The 19,211-nt window shown below is 33.8% G+C and overlaps 2 protein-coding genes across 2 annotated transcripts; one reads left to right on the forward strand and one right to left on the reverse strand.

Annotated features, from left to right (window-relative positions):
* Positions 1 to 8,850: 8,850 nt before the first annotated feature.
* On the reverse strand, positions 8,851 to 11,988 carry LOC108993070 (protein FAR-RED IMPAIRED RESPONSE 1-like). The gene is made up of 7 exons (XM_035685821.1): positions 11,920 to 11,988; positions 11,716 to 11,808; positions 11,546 to 11,635; positions 11,323 to 11,449; positions 10,225 to 11,201; positions 9,097 to 10,065; positions 8,851 to 9,000 (listed from the first exon to the last, which is right to left on the reverse strand). The coding sequence occupies exons 1-7, from the start codon at positions 11,986 to 11,988 to the stop codon at positions 8,851 to 8,853; spliced, it is 2,475 nt and encodes an 824-aa protein (XP_035541714.1).
* A 1,627-nt stretch (positions 11,989 to 13,615) lies between these two features.
* LOC108993071 (receptor-like protein kinase 7) lies at positions 13,616 to 17,414 on the forward strand. Its single transcript, XM_018967836.2, has 2 exons — positions 13,616 to 16,311; positions 16,662 to 17,414. The coding sequence occupies exons 1-2, from the start codon at positions 13,734 to 13,736 to the stop codon at positions 17,063 to 17,065; spliced, it is 2,982 nt and encodes a 993-aa protein (XP_018823381.2). The 5' UTR covers positions 13,616 to 13,733; the 3' UTR covers positions 17,066 to 17,414.
* Positions 17,415 to 19,211: the final 1,797 nt, after the last annotated feature.

Here is a 19,211-nt window from a genome sequence, read left to right on the forward strand (position 1 = left end):
CAAAATGTGTACAACTAAAATTGAAAAAAAAAAATCTAGATTAAAGAAGAACATTTCTCTTACGACATCATACGATCGATAAAAAGATTATCTGTTTTTTTTTTTTTTTACTCATCAATCAAACATTTGATCTATATCATAAGATCATGATGGTTAAAAGATGGAAAAATATCACCTGTTTTTTAAAAATAAAGTACCATACACTATCAACACCTTTTAATTCCAATTAGGCAGTGATAAAGAGAGAGATAAAGATGCTGAGACACAGACACAGATCAGACTCCATTTTTTTGTGCTTTTAGTCAGGCACATGGTTTCAGCTGTTTCGTGGATTTGGCCTTTTCAAATCATGGAGGCCTGAAAGAATGAAATTTGACAAGAACAGCATCTGGAATTAGGTACACGCATGCATGTAGTAATTTGGTGTTTTATATACACACTGACACTTTCACCGACACTTTGCTCATGTACTCAAAGCCCCCCACTTTTAAATATAGAAAATAATACTTACAATCGTGAGTATACAAGCGTCATGCAATCATTTTAAAAAAAATGAATAAATATGAGATTCATATAAAAAAAAAATTAATTTTTTAATAATAAAATTCACTCTTTTTCAAAATAATTATACAATATTTACGCATTTCATAATTATATATAACATTATTCTTTAAACATTATTTTTCCCACACTACAGCTCATATATTTTGTGCATCCAACCATGCATTGATGTTGCTCGAGCTGAAACATCATGGAACAGAAAATTTCCTGACGAGTGACGTGGTTTCTGTCAGCTGTCCAGGAAAAAGTGTAGTAGTAGCATTCATGTTCTACATAGATCATTAGTTCCAGATATATGTTCCAATTAATTATTAGATGATAAATAATATTTATAAAACGATAAATGATATTTATAATTTTAAGTAATTCATATTTAAAAAAATAAAAAAATAAATTTAAGATCTATATAAAAGCTATTTTTTTTTAATGAGACTTGCATATTTTAGAATTGTGTATAACATTATTGTAATTAGATTCTTGGCATCGCTCATAAAAGTAATTCAATTTTCCCTAGTAAAGTACATCTAGTGTTAATTTTGGAACTTTTATATAAACATATTATATTCACAAGTTATCCATTAACAATTTAACATAAAGTTAATTATAGTTGAGTAGCATGAGAATTCTATGTCATGATTTGCCATCTATATTTATTTCTTTTTTTAAAAAAGGACGGTACCGGTTTTTTTATTAATTTAAAAAAACCACCGTATTTATTTTCTATTATTAAAATCTCTATTCAATAATAAAATAAAACATTAAATTCTGATGTGGGTTCACGTTGAATATTTTAGGGCCTCCTTTTATATATATATATATATATATATATGTGTGTGTGAGTGATATTATGAGAAATACTTTAGTCACAAATAAATTACATAAAAATAATCTCACAAACTGATATAACTTTATATGATTTATCAGATTGTAAAATTACATTTATTATAAAGTAGATCTAACGGATCACATGAAATTATGTCAATTTGTAAGATTACTTTTTGTATAATCTCCTATGGGATTAGACCATGTTACTGTGCCGCTTAGCTTTTGTCGTTGGGCATGCTCCTAGTGCAATCAATTTTTTTTTCAAACATTTTTCTAACGTTTTTCAAACATTTAAAAAAAATATACAAATCACTATTGATAATTTTTTTTAAAATATTTAAAAAAAACAAATAAAATAAAATACACTAGCGGTCAAATCTAGAGAGGATATCCGGGGGCAAATTAGCATTTTTCCTTAGAATTTATCCCTAGCATTAATTAATGAAAAATCTACACAACCTCTTAATATTCACACAACTTTTACATATTACATTTTTTTTAATTTTTATTATTTTTTTCTTTTATACAATATTTAATATATGAATAATGAATAGAAGAATTGAATTAGTTTAAAAATATTAAACTAAAAAAAATGTTAAAAACAATATTAAAAAATTTAAAAATTTTTAAAAAAATATAGTATATAGAGATTGTGGAGATGGTATAATATTGCTCTTAATTAATTAATTGGTTTGGTGAGAGAGAAATCGGTGGCTGGCTTATCCACTCTGCCTGGAATTCCTTCAGAAAAGAAATTAAAAATTAAAAAATTATATATAGTAAATGATGTGAGAATGATGGGCATAATTTTTCGTACTTTACACCTCATTACAAATTGGAATAACATAGTGGAGACTATAAGATTACCAAAACTCAATGATTACCTTATTAATGCATACGTCAATCATAATTAAGTATATGCAAAAGAAACACCTATCAACAACAATCCAATTATAATTAAGGAGTAATGTTATATACAATCGTGGAGTGTACAAGTATCGTGCAGTCGCTTTAAAAAATAGTGAGGTTTATTATTAAAAAATTAATTTTTTTTTCATGTAAATTTCGTATTTATTTATTTTTTTTAAAGAAAACATAATAGTAAACCTATAAATTAGCATAGTTTGATATGAAACGTCAGATTATAAAATTACTTTTATTGTAAAATTGATTAATGTATCACATTAAGCTATTTCAATGTGTATTTATTTTTGTAAAATATTTTTGTGTTTGTAGTACTTATCTTCGTAATTATATATTCTAGATATTTCTTATAATTAAAAAATAGACATAATTATTAACTTTACAATATATAATAAGAATAATGATATATATAAATCTCGTACAGACTTTTTATAGAAAAGTTAATTTTACTCTAAAAAAATACTAAAAAAAACTTAGTGACATCTATTTTTTTATAAAAAATTTATGCAAAATTTATTCATTTAGGACGTGACATGGGCATAACTAATATAATAATATCATAAAAAAAATACACATCTCAATAATAGATATAAAGAATCTAGAATGAATATTTATCATGACTTAAATATTAGGATTGTGACCCACTAGAAAGGTACCAGAGTCGTGTAGAATGAAAAATGTTTCACACGGTTGGTCTTGGCATTCGACACTTTTTTCTTTCTGGAGATAAAAGGTGACAATATACATGTGGAGAGAAACATCTTCCACACATGCGTCACTTTCCCACACCAATCAAATCCCAAAACCCACCTCGCGCGTGGCGTTCCACCTCTTCCAGAAGCTCAACCCATCCTCCACTCATTTCGTCGAATCTTCTTAGAAATGCGAGGGAAGAATGATCACGTGCTCCTTGGAGAGAGTGAACGGTTTCACGGGGTGGATCCATTTAGTCAACTTCGGCGGCTTGATGATTTTTTAGTGCCTTAGCCGACGACTGTCCACCAGTCCACCCACACCACATGTTCACCATAATATTTCTTTTTTTTTTTTTTTTTTAAAGAAAAAAAAATCGATATTTTTTATTCAAGCAATTATTGTTGCATAGATTCAATTTATATTTATTTTCTATTATTATATTTTTAAATAATAATAATAATCAGATTTTGTCAATAAAATTTAATTCAGTACTTGACATATAAATTCACTTAAAATAAAAAAAATTGACATGACAAGATTTAAGATAAATACTTTAACCATAAAGAGATTTTATAAAAATAAATTTATAAATTAATGTGTCTTGATATAGTATATTAGAATGTAAACTTACTTTTATTGTAAATTAAATCTAATGTATCATATAAAATCATGTCAATTTATAAATTCTAGGATCAACTCAATGATAAGGTCATTTAGGTCATTGCCAAAGGCCCACACTCTATGTAAGGCCACCAAAAATAAAAATGAGATATTGCTAAATTGAGGGTACAAAATCTTCATTGAGGCATCGTTTTAAGTTGATGCTGTAAATATAAATTCACAAAAATTATATTTAAAGATTTTAAATAAAATCTCATTTTATTGAAAAGTTTAAAAATATTTTATATAATAATTTATATTTTATTGTATTATAATTACGAATGACTCACTTAAATTTTACCTTAAATCTTAATTTTATAGATTCGTTCTCTTTCGTAACTATAACACTTCTAATCACAAAAGAAATGTGTTATTCACACTAAATTGTTGCTCCCATCTCAATGCAAGCTTAGATATGATAATTTTCTCATCTTTTTGAATAGAAAAAAAATAAAATCATTGAATAATTATATTTGAATATTAGAATATCTGGATATGCTAGAATTTCTATTTTGCAATGAAAACAACGTCATTGTAAGTACACTCTAGCGAAGAAAAAAAAGGCAAGTGGGGACCTTATTATCACTTAGATAAGTGGTTAATGTAAGCTGTTGTAACCTTTCTTTGGGTCTTTTCAAACAAACAAAATTGAATTGGCCACTTTTGAATGCTTTTTGTTTGAATGCTTTTTGTTTATACTTTAATTTTGGTCATGCTAATAGTGCTAATGATCCATTTTCTGTTTTTTTATGGGGACAAAAATATCTCTATACTTTGAATTTTTTGTAGTTTATAATCCTCTTGGTTGTCGTTTTTCTTGGAAATTTGCATTCCGAGTCAATGGTCTTCCTTTGTTGGCTCTTACCTCATTTTTCAGTGACAATGGCCACTCATTTGCTGACATGGTGGGTCACGCCTTCACAACAAGCTAGTCGAGGGTGAAGTCGAAATTATAAAATCTTTTTTTTTTTTTTTAATTGAGTGTTTGACAATTATATAGCATTACTCTTTAATAAAAGTTTCAATTTGAGATTTTTTTTTTTAAAAAAAAAAAGTGTGAATAGCATTTTTTTAGGCATTTAAAGAACTTTTTTACGATATTTGGATATTAAATTGAGTTGAATTGAGTTGAGATGATAAAATATTGTTAGAATATTATTTTTTAATATTATTATTATTTTGATATTTGAAAAAATTAAATTGTTTATTATATTTTATGTTGAACTTTGAAAAAATTATAATGATGAGTTGAGATGAATTGAATAACTTGAGTTGAATTTCCAAACGTACCCTTCATAAATTTATAACACATTATTTTTTAAAAAGAGTTTATAAATTGTTAAAATTCTCAAACTCAACAACAAAACACACATTTAATTATAGAGTTTTACTATAGAGCACTTTCAATACATTAGACAAAGCTAAATGTACATTTTTAGCTAACGTGAGACAAATTTACTTTTGCATATTCTATTCACATTAACTCCCCACATTGGAATAACTATTTTTTTCATTATATAACAATAAAATAATATGAATTGAATTTAGTTTTGGCTATTTTATTCACATAAAATCTTCACATTAGATTATCCATTTATTCATTATATAGTAATAAAATAATATTAATTTAAAAAATATTTAATTTTTTAATTATTAATTTATTTAACTTTATCATATTTAATTTTATCTAGACAAATGAAGCCGTGCATTATTAAAAAGGAAAGAAAAACATTCATGCACAAAATCTTTCATAGAAAGTACTTGCTTGAAGGTAGTTGTGATGAGAAGAAGAAAGAGAAATAATAATAAAATATAAATTTAATCTATGTATAGTAATCATCAAATTTAGAGTTTATTTTGAAAGTTACTCTAACTAATGTCTAATTTTTTTGGCTTTAGGTAATCCATTGCAATCAATTTTTATTATCTAATAGCTAAATATATGATGAATTTAACTTTTAATTAAGAAATATTCTACTCATAGTCCGGTCCAGCTTCTCATACTCCACACGAACTTCCACCTGGCAAACCGGTTCAAAACATCATCCGGTTTAATGGTCCAATGTGAAATCGCATTCCGGGTCTATTTTCTTCCTGTAAAACCCTCCCCCCCGAGACGACTTCTCTCGCGTCTCCCTTCCTGAAACTCAACTTCTTCCGCTCTCAAGGAAACGCGACAGAGCTCCCCGAAACGAATTTCCCTCTCTCGCTACGTTGGAAACTCATTTCCCTCTCTTGAAATCCCCGAAACTCTTCCCCTCCGCGACACTCCCGCTCTCGCCTCTCCCTCCCTGAAAACTTCTTCGAATCAATTTCTTCCTCCCTTGACTACCACTACCACGAAGGGAGAACAGAGGAGATCGACTCCCAAAGCCGCGACGAGGGATTCAGCGTGACCCCCAGAGAAATCACATATCTCGACCCCAAGATAAGCTCCCTGCTACTGTTGGGTAATTGTTTCAAATGTCGTGTAAATTTATTTTTGTGTTTGTATCTCATTGTTATGGTGATTATAATGTAATCTGGGCTGTGAAAATATGGAGTGATATGGATTGATAATGCCACTGGGAGAAATGAATAGCAAGTGTTTGTTAAAACGACTCAAAGAAAATATTGGCTTGGAATATTGAAGCTCTTTCAGCTGAAGTAATTTGTAAAAATAGTGAGTAGATGGGAAGGGATATGAAGTTGATAGATTGTAAAAACAACTGAAATAATTGGCTTTTAATGCAATTTTGGTTGATCAACTCTGTTACACTTGTTTGGACCTTGGGAAAATTCTCTATCAGGCTTGACTTGGACCCCATGTAGAAAATTTTCTGGATGGATAAACAATTATAGAACTTTGATGTCGTGGGGGTTTTATGAGATTTTTTTTTATATACTTGAGAGAGCTATTATATAAATTACGGTGGAAGGAGGTACAGTGAGGATTTGGAGTCCACTCTGATCCATAGTTATTACCTTACTATCATTTATCTATATGGATTAAAGTTTTACTGGAGTAAGTAATTACATTTATGTTCATCAAGCCATGTTAGTTACGGATTGGTGGGATTGATCCTTTTGATTATATGCATACAAATGATCCAAATTTTTTGTTATTTTTATGGCATGTTTTTGTTTCTAAAATTCATATTGCATTCTTCTCATGCTGATATAAAATATTTGTCTGGTGTTCCTAATGGTTTGAGCTAGTTTTTTATATGGTGAGAGCATTAGCTTTTACTATGATTCGCTTACCTCTACCATCATGATGTTTGGCTAGCCAATTTCTTGGTTGAGTTAGTTCTGTGCTTTGATTTTTTTAGATTAGTAACAACTGAATGATGATCAAGTTCAGGTGTATATTTTGATTGGAGTATGAGTATCCCAACGAAACCAAGAAATTGGCTGTACTGTAATGCATGACTGTGTGATGAAACAATTGCATGAAGTGTCTGTGTGTAAGTGTATCATGCACATGCGAGTTGTATACACCACTAGCCAGAAATTTTACCGACAATAGTACCCCACCTACTGCACATTCCTTCATTCTAAATATCTAATAGCCGATTTATGGGTATATATATGTATGTATACATATATATATATGTGTGTGTGTATATATATATATATTTACATACCTCATACCTCATCCGTTTGTTGCAATTGTAAGCTAATTGGTTTATTTTTAGATGATTTGGTAGATAATATTAGAAGCTTTAAATGACTCCAAATTAAGGCAATGACATAAACTGTTATTATTAGGAATTTGTAGTACCAAAGGCAATGACATAGGCTGTTATTATTGTGTTTGCCTTCAGTACTACAAATTCCAATAATGGTAGACCATTATTTGATAATATACTCAGGATACTTCAGACATAAATAAAGTGAAATAACCACAAGTTGCATGCATGCGTGAGCTGCAGTTTGGTAAATAGACTATGTGGTAAATAGAGTTTGGATTCTTGAATTCCTATCTATATTGCACCCAAGGTATCCATTTACCAATGACACATCAACCTATGTTTATCTATTTTCCAATGACAATGTTTATCTATTTTTCAGCAAATGACAAGTTCAAGTACCAATACCGGTTCAAGTTCGTGGACTTCAAGAGGAAAAGACAAACCAAGTTTGGACAGGCCACTTTGCTACTGTGGCATTCCATCGAAACTTCGTATATCTGGGAAGGGTAATAGTTTTGGCAGAAGATTTTACAACTGCCCAAACTATAAGATCAATAAACAATGTGAATATTTTGAATGGATTGATCATGAAAGTCAACAAAATCCATGCTGCAAGATGACGTTAGAGTTAGCTCAACGAAGGAATGAGAGATTATTTCATGAACATGTAACGATCGAAACTGCCAAATATAAAGCAATGGAGAAGAAGTATAACAGTACCTTAAAAATGTTGTTGACATCGTGGTTGTTGTTTATTGCGATTTTTGCTGTAATCGCTATGTATCCCAAAAACATTTATGTATGTCGGGCAGTGCTTCAACTCATGTAAGCTGTTTTAGTTTTGGGCAACTGATTGTAATGAACATGTGATGTAATTAGTCGTGTTTAGTAAATGTAATGGACATGTGATGTAATGAGTAGGCTTTTGTCAATGTTTTAGAATGTTATGGACATGTTTTGACACATGAGCCTTTTCACTCTCTCTCTCACTCTCTCTCTCTCTCTTGCTAGTGCAAAATGCATCAACAAATTAATATCATTGCAGGCAAGAATATGCCATAGACTTAATTAAGAAGAATCATGTACAAAATTAATTACGAAGAATCCTGTACAAATTAATGCTGCAAGGAGAGATTGTATATACATGCAGCAACCTGTACATCTACCAACCTTATTTTGTTTTTTTTTAAACAAAATAACTAGTTATTTTATGTACCAAAAGGTGGCATATACGAGAAAGACCCATACACAATAATGATCCACAAATACAACCAGAATTCAAGTAGAATGTGCACTATATACTTCAAGATTTCTATGATTTATATAATAATGATTTTTATACAAGTACTGCATTCGACTACAAATACATTCTTTACAACCATAACCACCAACAAAAAGGCTCCAGATTTTCACAAAATCTTTCTAATAACCCATCAACTTGGGTTATATAATAACCACCCACAAAAAATACTTCCACAAAAAATACTTCCTGAAACCCATGAACAATGTTTCACAAATTCTCATCATTGCTCGATGGTGCTTGTTGTGTGACAGTACTATATTGGGTTCCAACAACAACATCTTCAACGTTAGTACCAACTTGGGGGGCTGGGACCTCACCAACTCCAACTTGTTCGTCATCAAATATTTTCCTGCAAGTCTAATTTCCAAAATGCCAGAAAATACACATCCATTAGAAAGGAAAAAAAATAATAGTCCAAAATATATAATTAATAGAAACAAAAAAACCGGGTACCTGTTTCTTCTTTCTCTTGATTGCAACCTTCTCTACAGGTGGAACCTTTCTCTTCGTTGGAGGTCTTCCTTTCCCTCGAACAACGTTAGGGCTTAATATTTTCTTACCCTTATCCACGACGTCGCTCTCATTGACCTTGGTTGAACCAGACTCAAGTGGTAATCCTTTAAAATTATGCTCAAACTCATCCAATATCCTCATGAATGCATTGACATGGTTGTCACTTGGAGATACACGCGTCGCTAATTTCATACATCTTTTAACCACAAGTTCATACCTTCGAGCATCCGCATTATCTCGCAAATCATCGTAGCTACTTTTGACAAGTGTATATCTTCTCTTTAAGTCTTTCCTCCACCAATCCAAGATGTACTTCTCTGGCAACACATGAATCTTTTTCATTTGACAAACTTTAAACACATGCCTACAAATAATGCCTCTCATCTGAAACAGTGCACACGTGCATTTCATATCACATTCCTCATCGTTATAGTAAACTATGTAATGGACGGTCTTAACATGGTCACCCGTGGAAATTTCATCCAACACATCAAAAGTGGAAATACAACCCTGTTTGCTAACATGTATGCAATTACAACAAATCATCCCCCACACCTCCCCTTGGATTTCTTTAAACTTTGCATTTGTATACACCGCTTGGAACTGCTTCTCAAAGTGGAATGGAGTCACACATGGGATGGTTTGGTTGCATGAATTGAAATCAGCTGTCGTCTCTACTTCCACCTTCTTCCTTAGAGCATTGTCAAATTGATCCACAAATTCCTTTAACGTTGTACCAGAATGAACATATCCGTCGAAAAATGCATTCATGCTTTCAGACCGTTGTGTAGTGCTCATGCCAGCCCAAAATACATCATTCAAGTAAACTGGAACCCAAAATGATCTCTCAGTATACAACCCCTCCAGCCACGTGTTATCACCAAGGTCATATTTCTGAATAAGTTCCCCCTATTTGGCATCAAATTCTTCACAGGTATGCGAATCATATAGGGCAGTCTGAATGTCAGTCTTCAACCCTGCATTGAATTGGGAGTGGGATCCCAATTTCTCAGGTAGTTTCCGCATGATATGCCATAGACAATATCTATGGCGAGTTTCTGGGAATACCATCGCAATGGCACTCTTCATTGCCCGATCTTGGTCTGTTATGATTGCTTTTGGAGCCTGACCATTCATGCATTCCAACCATGCTCGGAACAACCACACAAAAGTACTTGTATCCTCACTTGAAATCAATCCAGCCCCTAACAGTATGGACTGCCCATGATGGTTTACCCCAACAAAAGGAACAAAAGGCATACCGTATCTATTTGTTAGATACGTCGTATCGAAGGTGATCACATCTCCGAAACACTCGTAAGCGGGTCGACTACGTGCATCAACCCAGAACACATTTCTGAGTCGCAACTCATCATCCACATCAATCACAGAAATAAATTCATCATTCATCTTCCTCATCCTCTTAAAGTAATCACTAAGTGCTTCGCCACCTACTTTACCCAGCCTCAAGTGTCTGGCTTTGTCAATATAATTCCGACAATCTTTCTCTTGAAATTCAAGATTCTCGAACCCGCCCGCATCAACAACAAGTGCTCCAAAATTTTTGTTCATTCGAATACCTGCCCTGTCATTTAGATCGAGCATTCTTTTACTGTATTCATCCAAACACTTGTGACTTCTAAAAAATCTAGACTTTTGTGGGCTCACAGTACCATGATTGTGAGTATTCTCAGCAGTGGTCAAAACCCATACACCCTTTTTATCCAAGTGAGCGTTTAACTTTGCCTTACAGTCTGTTTTAATTGTTGGTCGCGGCTTCGAAATATTACTGTGACTCGGATGGTACTTGCCTCCACGTGCACACCCAATTGTCACATACTTCGGTTTCCCAGACGCATCTCTTTTCGTCCTCTGTGTGATAACACCAAAACCTTGTTGCTTGGCATATCGCTTATAATATGCAAGAAGCTCTTTAGCAGTGGCGAACTCCATACCAGGTTTTGGATCCTCAATTCGTTCATCATCATCAGATATTTCATTAGTTTCCTCGACCTCTGCCACTTTATTTACGTCGGACGAAGTTTCTGAAAATGAAAATGTATATCATATAACTAGTTATATTATAACACTGTATGTTTACTAATTGGGTTAAGAGTCTAATACCGTTTGTCAGGTGACAACTCTTATCAGTCGTGTGTGATGTACCTCCAAAATTCTTTTCACTTTTAACACCCAATGACAATGGCACGGTTGATGATTCACTTGCTAGTTGGAGAGTCTTTTTAGATCTTGTAGACTCCTCCGAATTACTCAATGGTGGCATCGATGGATGCTGTAATGAGCACGGTGTTCAAATAAATTCAATACATATATTAAAAAAAATAAATCAATAAACCTAAAAACCTAAAAACGATTAAAAAGAGTATACCTGATAGGCATGTTGAACTCGTGTGGACTCCTCCGGATTACTCGATGGAGGGTAGGGCATCATTGGTCCAAAAAATGGCATCGATGAAAGCTGTAGTTAGGCATGGTGTTAGAACATCCGAAATGCGTATAAGGAAAAAAAAAACTTAAAAACGTTTAAAAATAAGTTACCTGACTACCCCAAGTGCATGTATATGGATTTGGATATGTATTTTGAGGCAACATAAATGATAGGTAGTACGGGTTTCCTGAACCATAATATTCCTATAATACACAAATAAAAAATACGTTTAACTATGTATAAAAAAAAATACATTAAACTAAATGATAATATCGGACGCAACAACATTTCCAAATGATCAATATGTTTCATACCTGAGTTGGTAAAATCGATGTAGAAGGCGTAGATGGCGTAGGTATTGTTTCATCTTTCTCTTTATCCATCCCGCTATTTCAACTAAGTTTTTAGGATAAAGTTACTAAACAAAAAAACATAAATCATTCCACAATTGAGTACACTAAAAAGCATAGTGGTTAAACATAAATCTTCAACTTAAATCTAGAATTTAAATACTTTTATGAATCTTGATAGATTCTACTTTAGTGAATCAATAGACAATCATCATGTAAATTTCCCATTAAAAAAAAAGCAAGTATAAAGGAATCATAGTTTTGAATAATATTTTTTTCTTGTTCATAAATGTAGCTGGAGCAACAACAAAAAAATGATTACTTGTACATTTAAATTACAAACAACATACATTTGAAAACTAATGCTCAAAAAATAATTGAATTTTAATGCAATTTTCTCATACTTCATCAACTTTGTTACATCAAAAATAAAAATAAAAACATCCTGCAATGACACTCATGTGCAATTCCCACTCTTACACAAGGCATATAAAACACAAAATTAACCTACACTAACACCCACCCCAAGTTTCAAGTTCACAAACAGATTGAGAAATGAAACCTAACAAGAGAAATGAAACCTAACAAATATACTGTGATTTTCGGGCAATAGTAGAAAAAAAATAACAAAAGCAAAGAAAAATCCAAACTTTATCTACTGTGATTTTCGGTGCTCTGTTTTCTTTGCGTTGACACGGGTAGACCATCAAATGAGAGCTCCACGCAGAATGGAACAAGCAACTGATCTGTTGGGCGAGCTGAATGTCTGTGTGAGTTAGAATAAAAACATTAAAAACTAGATTTCATAAGAAAGAGAAAATGGCTCAAACATTATAAAACAGGGAAAAAAAAAAAAGAAGAAAAAAAACCAAAACCAGATTTTACGTTGAATGTGGAGCTGCAGACTCGTCGATGCAAGCTGAAGTTGGCGGTGGGTCTGTCGTGCTACGTTCTCGTCGGCAGTTTCAGACGGTGTCAAAGATGAAATGGTCGCTGTCGGAGGAAGAACAGGCTAGGCGCTGCTGGCGGGAGGGAGAACAGAGGAAGAGGAAGAACGTGGGCATGTGGGTGGAGAGGGAAAATAGATTCGAAATTGGGTATAATTTTAGGTTTAACTAAACGCAATGTTTAACATAAAAAAAAAAAAGGAGGAAATGCCAGATCACATTTCGTGTGCCGTATGAGGGAAACGGGTAGTTGTATAGAACGACTCTTTAATTAATCCATTAAAGATATTCTATTGTGTCAATGCACCTGTTGCCGTGATATTCATTATAGTTATAAAAACCTTTGAATACAAATAATTTCTTTTATCTTTAATAGTGTGTTGGCTTTGTACAAAAAAAAAAATACAAAATTTTTTTTAATTTTAATGTTATATATATTTTTTAATAAAAAAAATGAAAAATGATATACATGTAAAAATATATCATTAAAATAAATTTATAAACTGTGATAATTTTATATTATATACGGTTAGATATATTATATAATAAAAATAATTTAATTTTTAAATTCAATGTTACTAATATTACAGCCGTACTAACTGTCTAGAACAGAAGTGAGTTCAATCTTCTGTTTCACGACAATGATTTTTGTACAGTGAGTGTGATTTCGAAAAAAATAAGGATGGAAAAAGAAAGAAACTACTGTGACTTCCCACCTTCCCAAGTGATTAAAAATGGCACTCTCCTATCCTCTCTCCGTCTTTCTACTTCCATTCTTCTTTGCTTAATCGGAAAGAAAAAGATTTTGCCAAATTCCAAGCACCAAACCAAATGTCGCCGGCAAAAATTTCCCGGCCATGCCTCTATTCTTCGTTCTACCTCCTCTGTTTCCTCTCCCTTTTCTCCGGTATCCATTCCGACGAGCTTAAAATTCTATTGAAGGTAAAATCCGTGCTCCAAGGATCGAATTCCGACGTCTTCAGTTCATGGAAGTCCACCAATTCTGTTTGCGATTTCGCCGGAATCACCTGCAACTCAAACGGCTCCGTTATAGAAATAGAACTTTCTAAACAGAACTTACCTGGGATTCTTCCCTTGGATTCTATATGCGAGCTCCATTCGCTGGAAAAGCTCTCGTTGGGTTTCAACCGCTTCACCGGTCCCATCACGGAGGACTTGAAGAATTGTGTGAAATTGCAGTACTTGGATTTGGGAAACAATTTCTTCACGGGAGCGGTTCCAGACATATCTTCTCTCAGCAAATTACAGCAACTTCATCTGAATAACAGCGGATTCTCCGGCACTTTTCCGTGGAATTCGCTCCAAAACATGACGGGTCTGGTCCGGCTCAGCCTCGGGGACAATCCCTTCGATCCTAGTCCAATTCCAACAATGGTGGTGAAGCTTACTAAACTGGAATGGCTTTACCTCTCCAACTGCAACATCCAAGGAACAATCCCAGCTGGGATTGGAAATCTCAGAGAGCTAATAAATTTGGAATTTGCAGACAATAACATGACCGGAGAGATTCTCGAAGAGATAGGAAACCTCGTGAACCTCTGGCAGCTTGAGCTCTACAACAATTCCTTTACGGGAAAACTTCCGGTTGGTCTAGGAAACCTCACGAAGCTTGAGATGTTTGACGCTTCTATGAATTATCTCGAAGGAGATTTGTCGGAGCTGAGGTTTTCGATCAATCTGGTTAGTCTGCAACTATTCTATAACAACCTTAGTGGGCGAGTGCCGGCCGAGTTCGGTGAGTTTAAGAAACTGGTGAATCTTTCGCTGTATTCGAACAGGTTGATGGGTCCTCTGCCTGAGAAGCTTGGATCTTGGGCGCAGTTCGATTTCATCGACGTGTCTGAGAATTTCTTGAGTGGTCCAATCCCACCCGAAATGTGCAAGCAGGGCAGCATGAAGGAGCTTCTCATGCTTGACAACAAACTCACCGGCGAAATTCCCGCAACCTACGCCAGCTGTTCCACTCTAACTCGTTTCAGGGTCAGCAAGAACGCGCTTACGGGTACCGTTCCCGCCGGAATCTGGGGACTACCTAACGTGAAAATAATCGACATCGAGTCCAATAATCTCCAGGGCCCGATCACGTCCGATATCGAGAACGCCAAGTCTCTTGGGCAGCTGTTCGCCGGAAACAACAGCTTATCAGGTGTAATACCTGCCGAAATCTCTGGCGCTACCTCACTGGTGTCGATTCAGCTGAACGACAATCAGTTATCAGGAAACATTCCTTCAGGTATCGGTGAACTGGAGCATTTGAACGTTTTTCATCTGCAGAACAACAGGTTCACTGGTTCAGTGCCAGCGACATTAGGCTCTTGTGGCTCTCTCAGTGACGTAAACATGGCAAACAATTCACTTTCGGGTCAAATCCCATCCTCTCTAGGACGTCTACTGACTCTTAACTCTCTGGATCTCTCCGACAACCAACTTTCCGGGACAATTCCGGAGAGCTTTTCTTCTCTCCGGCTAAGCTTTCTCGATCTTTCACACAACAGCTTGACCGGTCCCATACCGCAAGCTCTGTCAATCGAAGCGTACAACGGTAGCTTTTCTGGTAACCGAGGCCTCTGCATCCTGGGCATCACCTCCGTGTTCACACGCTGTCCCTCCAGTTCCGGCATTCCCAGAGACATCCGGACACTCATCATTTGCTTCGCAGTAGGTTTGGCCATCCTGCTTGTGTGTTTGGTATGCTTCGTCTCCTCAAAGAAGGAGGAAAAAGATCAAGACCGTTCGTTGAAGAACGAATCCTGGGACCTGAAGTCCTTCCACGTGTTGAGCTTCACGGAGGGCGAGATTCTTGGTGCCATCAAGCCGGAGAATGTGATAGGAAAAGGTGGCTCCGGGAGTGTATACAGAGTGCTACTTCCCAACGGCAAGGAGCTTGCAGTCAAGCACATATGGAATGCAGGTTCAAGTCCCAATCGTTGGAGAAAGATTCGGAGCAGCGCCACGCCGATGCTCGGGAAGCACTCTGCCGGAAAGTCAAAGGAATTCGACAGCGAGGTGCAGACATTGAGCTCAATAAGGCATGTGAATGTGGTAAAGCTGTATTGCAGCATTACGAGCGAGGACTCGAGCTTGTTGGTGTATGAATATTTACCGAATGGAAGTTTGTGGGATATGCTGCACATGGGCCACCATAAGAAGCAGCTCGATTGGGAGACGAGGTACGAGATCGCCGTCGGCGCGGCCAAAGGGTTGGAGTATCTGCATCATGGGTGTGAAAGGCCCGTGATTCACAGGGATGTGAAGTCCAGCAATATACTTCTGGATGAGTTCTTGAAGCCAAGGATTGCTGATTTTGGACTTGCTAAGATTGTTCAGGCCAATGGTGGCAAGGATTCCACCCATGTCATTGCAGGAACACATGGCTATATTGCTCCTGGTTAGTGATCATATCCATTCAACACAACATATCTCAAGTATTCTGTATATTTCATTTTCAAACATTATTCAAACACAACATATTTCAATTCTATATCTTTAACTTTTTTTTCTAATCTTTACAGCTTTTCTAAACTATCAAATAAAACACAAAAAATAATACTAATTTTTCAAATTTTAAAAAAGAAATAATATTAAAAAACTATATTTAATTTTTTTAATATTAAACTCTCAGTGTTGGCAGTTGAGAATGCTAGCTGAATTATGAATATCCAAGAATATATATATATATATATATATATATATATATATCCATTCCTTAATGTTCATGAACTCTTCTTGGTTGTGCAGAATATGGGTACACATGCAGAGTGAATGAGAAGAGTGACGTGTACAGTTTTGGAGTAGTTCTGATGGAGCTGGTGACCGGAAAAAGACCGATGGAGCCGGAGTTCGGGGAGAACAAAGACATAGTGAATTGGGTATCTGACAATCTAAAGAACAAAGAGAGTGTACTAAGTGTGTTGGACTCTCAAATTCCAAAGGCTTTCGAGGAAGATGTTATCAAGGTACTGAGAATTGCAATTCTTTGCACATCAGCACTTCCAGCTCTTCGGCCCACAATGAGAAGTGTTGTCCAAATGCTCGAGGAAGCTGAGCCTTGCAAATTGGTAAAAATTATCATCACCAAAGATGGTGGTGAGAGTAACAAAAAGGAAGTGATAGACACAAAAAAAATAAAGTTTATTACATGATGTGACTTAACGTAATACGTTAAAACTATTTTAAATAAAAAATTAAGTTTATAATCTAATATATATTATAACAAATTATATCAGTTCATGAGTTTACTTTTCTGACATATATATATATATGTTTGAAAATCAAACATTTCTCTTTGTAAAATAGTAGTTAGAGCGTGTATGTATTTTTCATATTTGTAAAATGAGAATGTAACATAGATGTGTGGAAAACGAAACTAATCCACAGTTTCGTTCAATAAAGTTATGTCATCCCTGTAATAATATAAGTTGTATAATATCATGTATCACATCAAATCCAGCGTATTTTAAAGCATAAATGCTTGGAGTCCAAGACTGGATCCCGAGAGTGTCTACTTTTTTTTATTCAATAATTAAATAAATATTTTTAATGATATTGTGAGTTTTGAAAAAATATTTAACAATATATATATATATATATAAAAAAAGAAGCATTCGGCCTTCTCGGGAGAATTTATCGGGTTACACTCTCGGTGGGTGTAACACGACTCATTTTAAAGTGATATTTTGCAATTCTCTTTGTGGACCAAATCTTTTTATCTTATGTGAATGAGTTTAAGGTTAACTTTTGTTTCCATTCATAAGTTTGAGCCTTTACCAAATTTAGCATAACCCTAAAACTAATAAAGAGAAAAGTAACATAAAATTTTCAATAATCACATATATGACTGGATAATTATGGGTCACAAAGTCACTTAGATGGTAATATTGAGTTTTTGTATTGGGTTTTGGATCAAAACCCATATTTCCTTGTTTTTTTGGGGTTTGATTTATTAGAAATAGAACACCAAAAAATATTCCAGAAAATTAGAAAAAACATTTTAAACACCAAATAGAAAATTCTTTCCTAAAAAAGGATTAAACAAAAATAATCCCACAAACTGATATAGGTTCATGTGATTCGTTAGATCTACTTTACAATAAAAATAACTTTACAATCTAATAAACCACATAATGACACGTAAATTTGTAAAATTATGTTTATGTAATCATTTTCTGGTTAGAGTATTTCTCTATATCTAATGAGCCTCAACTTTTTTACATCCTCAATAAAAAAGTATATCTGGGAAAATTACTCAAGTAAAGCATATTTTTACCAATTTTTCCACTTTTAAATATTTAATAATTTTCCAAGAAAATATTTAATTAGTCGCAAGGATCAAAGATCTAGAATTAGGAAAAGAGTAGGAACAAACCCAGACCGCACACACAAAAAGTACCTTTCGGCCCAAGTTGATTTTGGAGATGTGTCACTTTCCTTATCAAATGGGCCTGCTTACAGGGCTCAAGTTTGGAGAATATCTGATCCATTCGGTCTGAACTACAGAACTCATAACATGGGCATGACCCACTGGACCCTACACTAGCCCAAATATTCAAAAAGACTGCATTTGTGAAGTGCATTCTCATTAGATTGGCCCAATACATATTCAAATTTTAGCTAATATCATATAAATTTACATTTGTATATTTCATTTAAATTCAATCTCCACATTGGATTATCCATTTACTCTATATATAATAATAAAATATTATTACTTTAATAATTAATTAATTAAATTTATTTTTATCACATTTTGTAGTTCTACTAATTAAATGTTAATAATAATTATATTCTAAATGTTAAATGTTAATTATATTCTAATTAATTTAATTTGTTTGCTTGGAGTGAGAAACTAATATTTTAATATTTGATGAAGCAATTGTAGTTATCTATACTTGGTGAAACACTGTAACTGAAATCCAAATTGTTTTAGAGATGCCTAATCCAATGTGAGGTCTTTTTTACATAGATTATCTAAATTTTAGCCATCCTTCAACTTTGGCTAAGTCAATAAGGATGCTCTAACATGCTTTTTAATTTTGGGAGCAGGGTCGAACCCCTGCCGGCAAGGTAGGGATGACGGCAACGACAAGGCTCTGAACAAAATTTGCTTTGACCGGGTGGTTTTGCCCATGAAACTTTTTACCATACTGTTTTATTCTAAACAAACTAAATGTCTCGTTTGATTACACGGATGAGATGAGATAAAAGTTTAAAATTGAATAAAATATTGTTAGAATATAATTTTTTAATATTATTTCTTTTTAAAAATTTGAAAAAGTTAATTATTTTTTT

The sequence above is a fragment of the Juglans regia genome, chromosome 15 (assembly GCF_001411555.2).
Source record: "Juglans regia cultivar Chandler chromosome 15, Walnut 2.0, whole genome shotgun sequence".
In the NCBI taxonomy this organism is placed as follows: domain Eukaryota; kingdom Viridiplantae; phylum Streptophyta; class Magnoliopsida; order Fagales; family Juglandaceae; genus Juglans; species Juglans regia.

Excerpts from the sequence above, each read along its gene's own strand:
- LOC108993070 (XM_035685821.1), bottom strand. The coding sequence starts at position 11,988 with ATGGATAAAGAGAAAGATGAAACAATACCTACGCCATCTACGCCTTCT. Across the intron at positions 11,636-11,715 it reads CATGCACTTGGGGTAGTCAG|CTTTCATCGATGCCATTTTT; the intron begins GTAACTTATTTT and ends GCCTAACTACAG. Across the intron at positions 11,450-11,545 it reads GAGTTCAACATGCCTATCAG|CATCCATCGATGCCACCATT; the intron begins GTATACTCTTTT and ends TGCTCATTACAG.
- LOC108993071 (XM_018967836.2), top strand. The coding sequence starts at position 13,734 with ATGTCGCCGGCAAAAATTTCCCGGCCATGCCTCTATTCTTCGTTCTAC. Across the intron at positions 16,312-16,661 it reads ACATGGCTATATTGCTCCTG|AATATGGGTACACATGCAGA; the intron begins GTTAGTGATCAT and ends TTGGTTGTGCAG.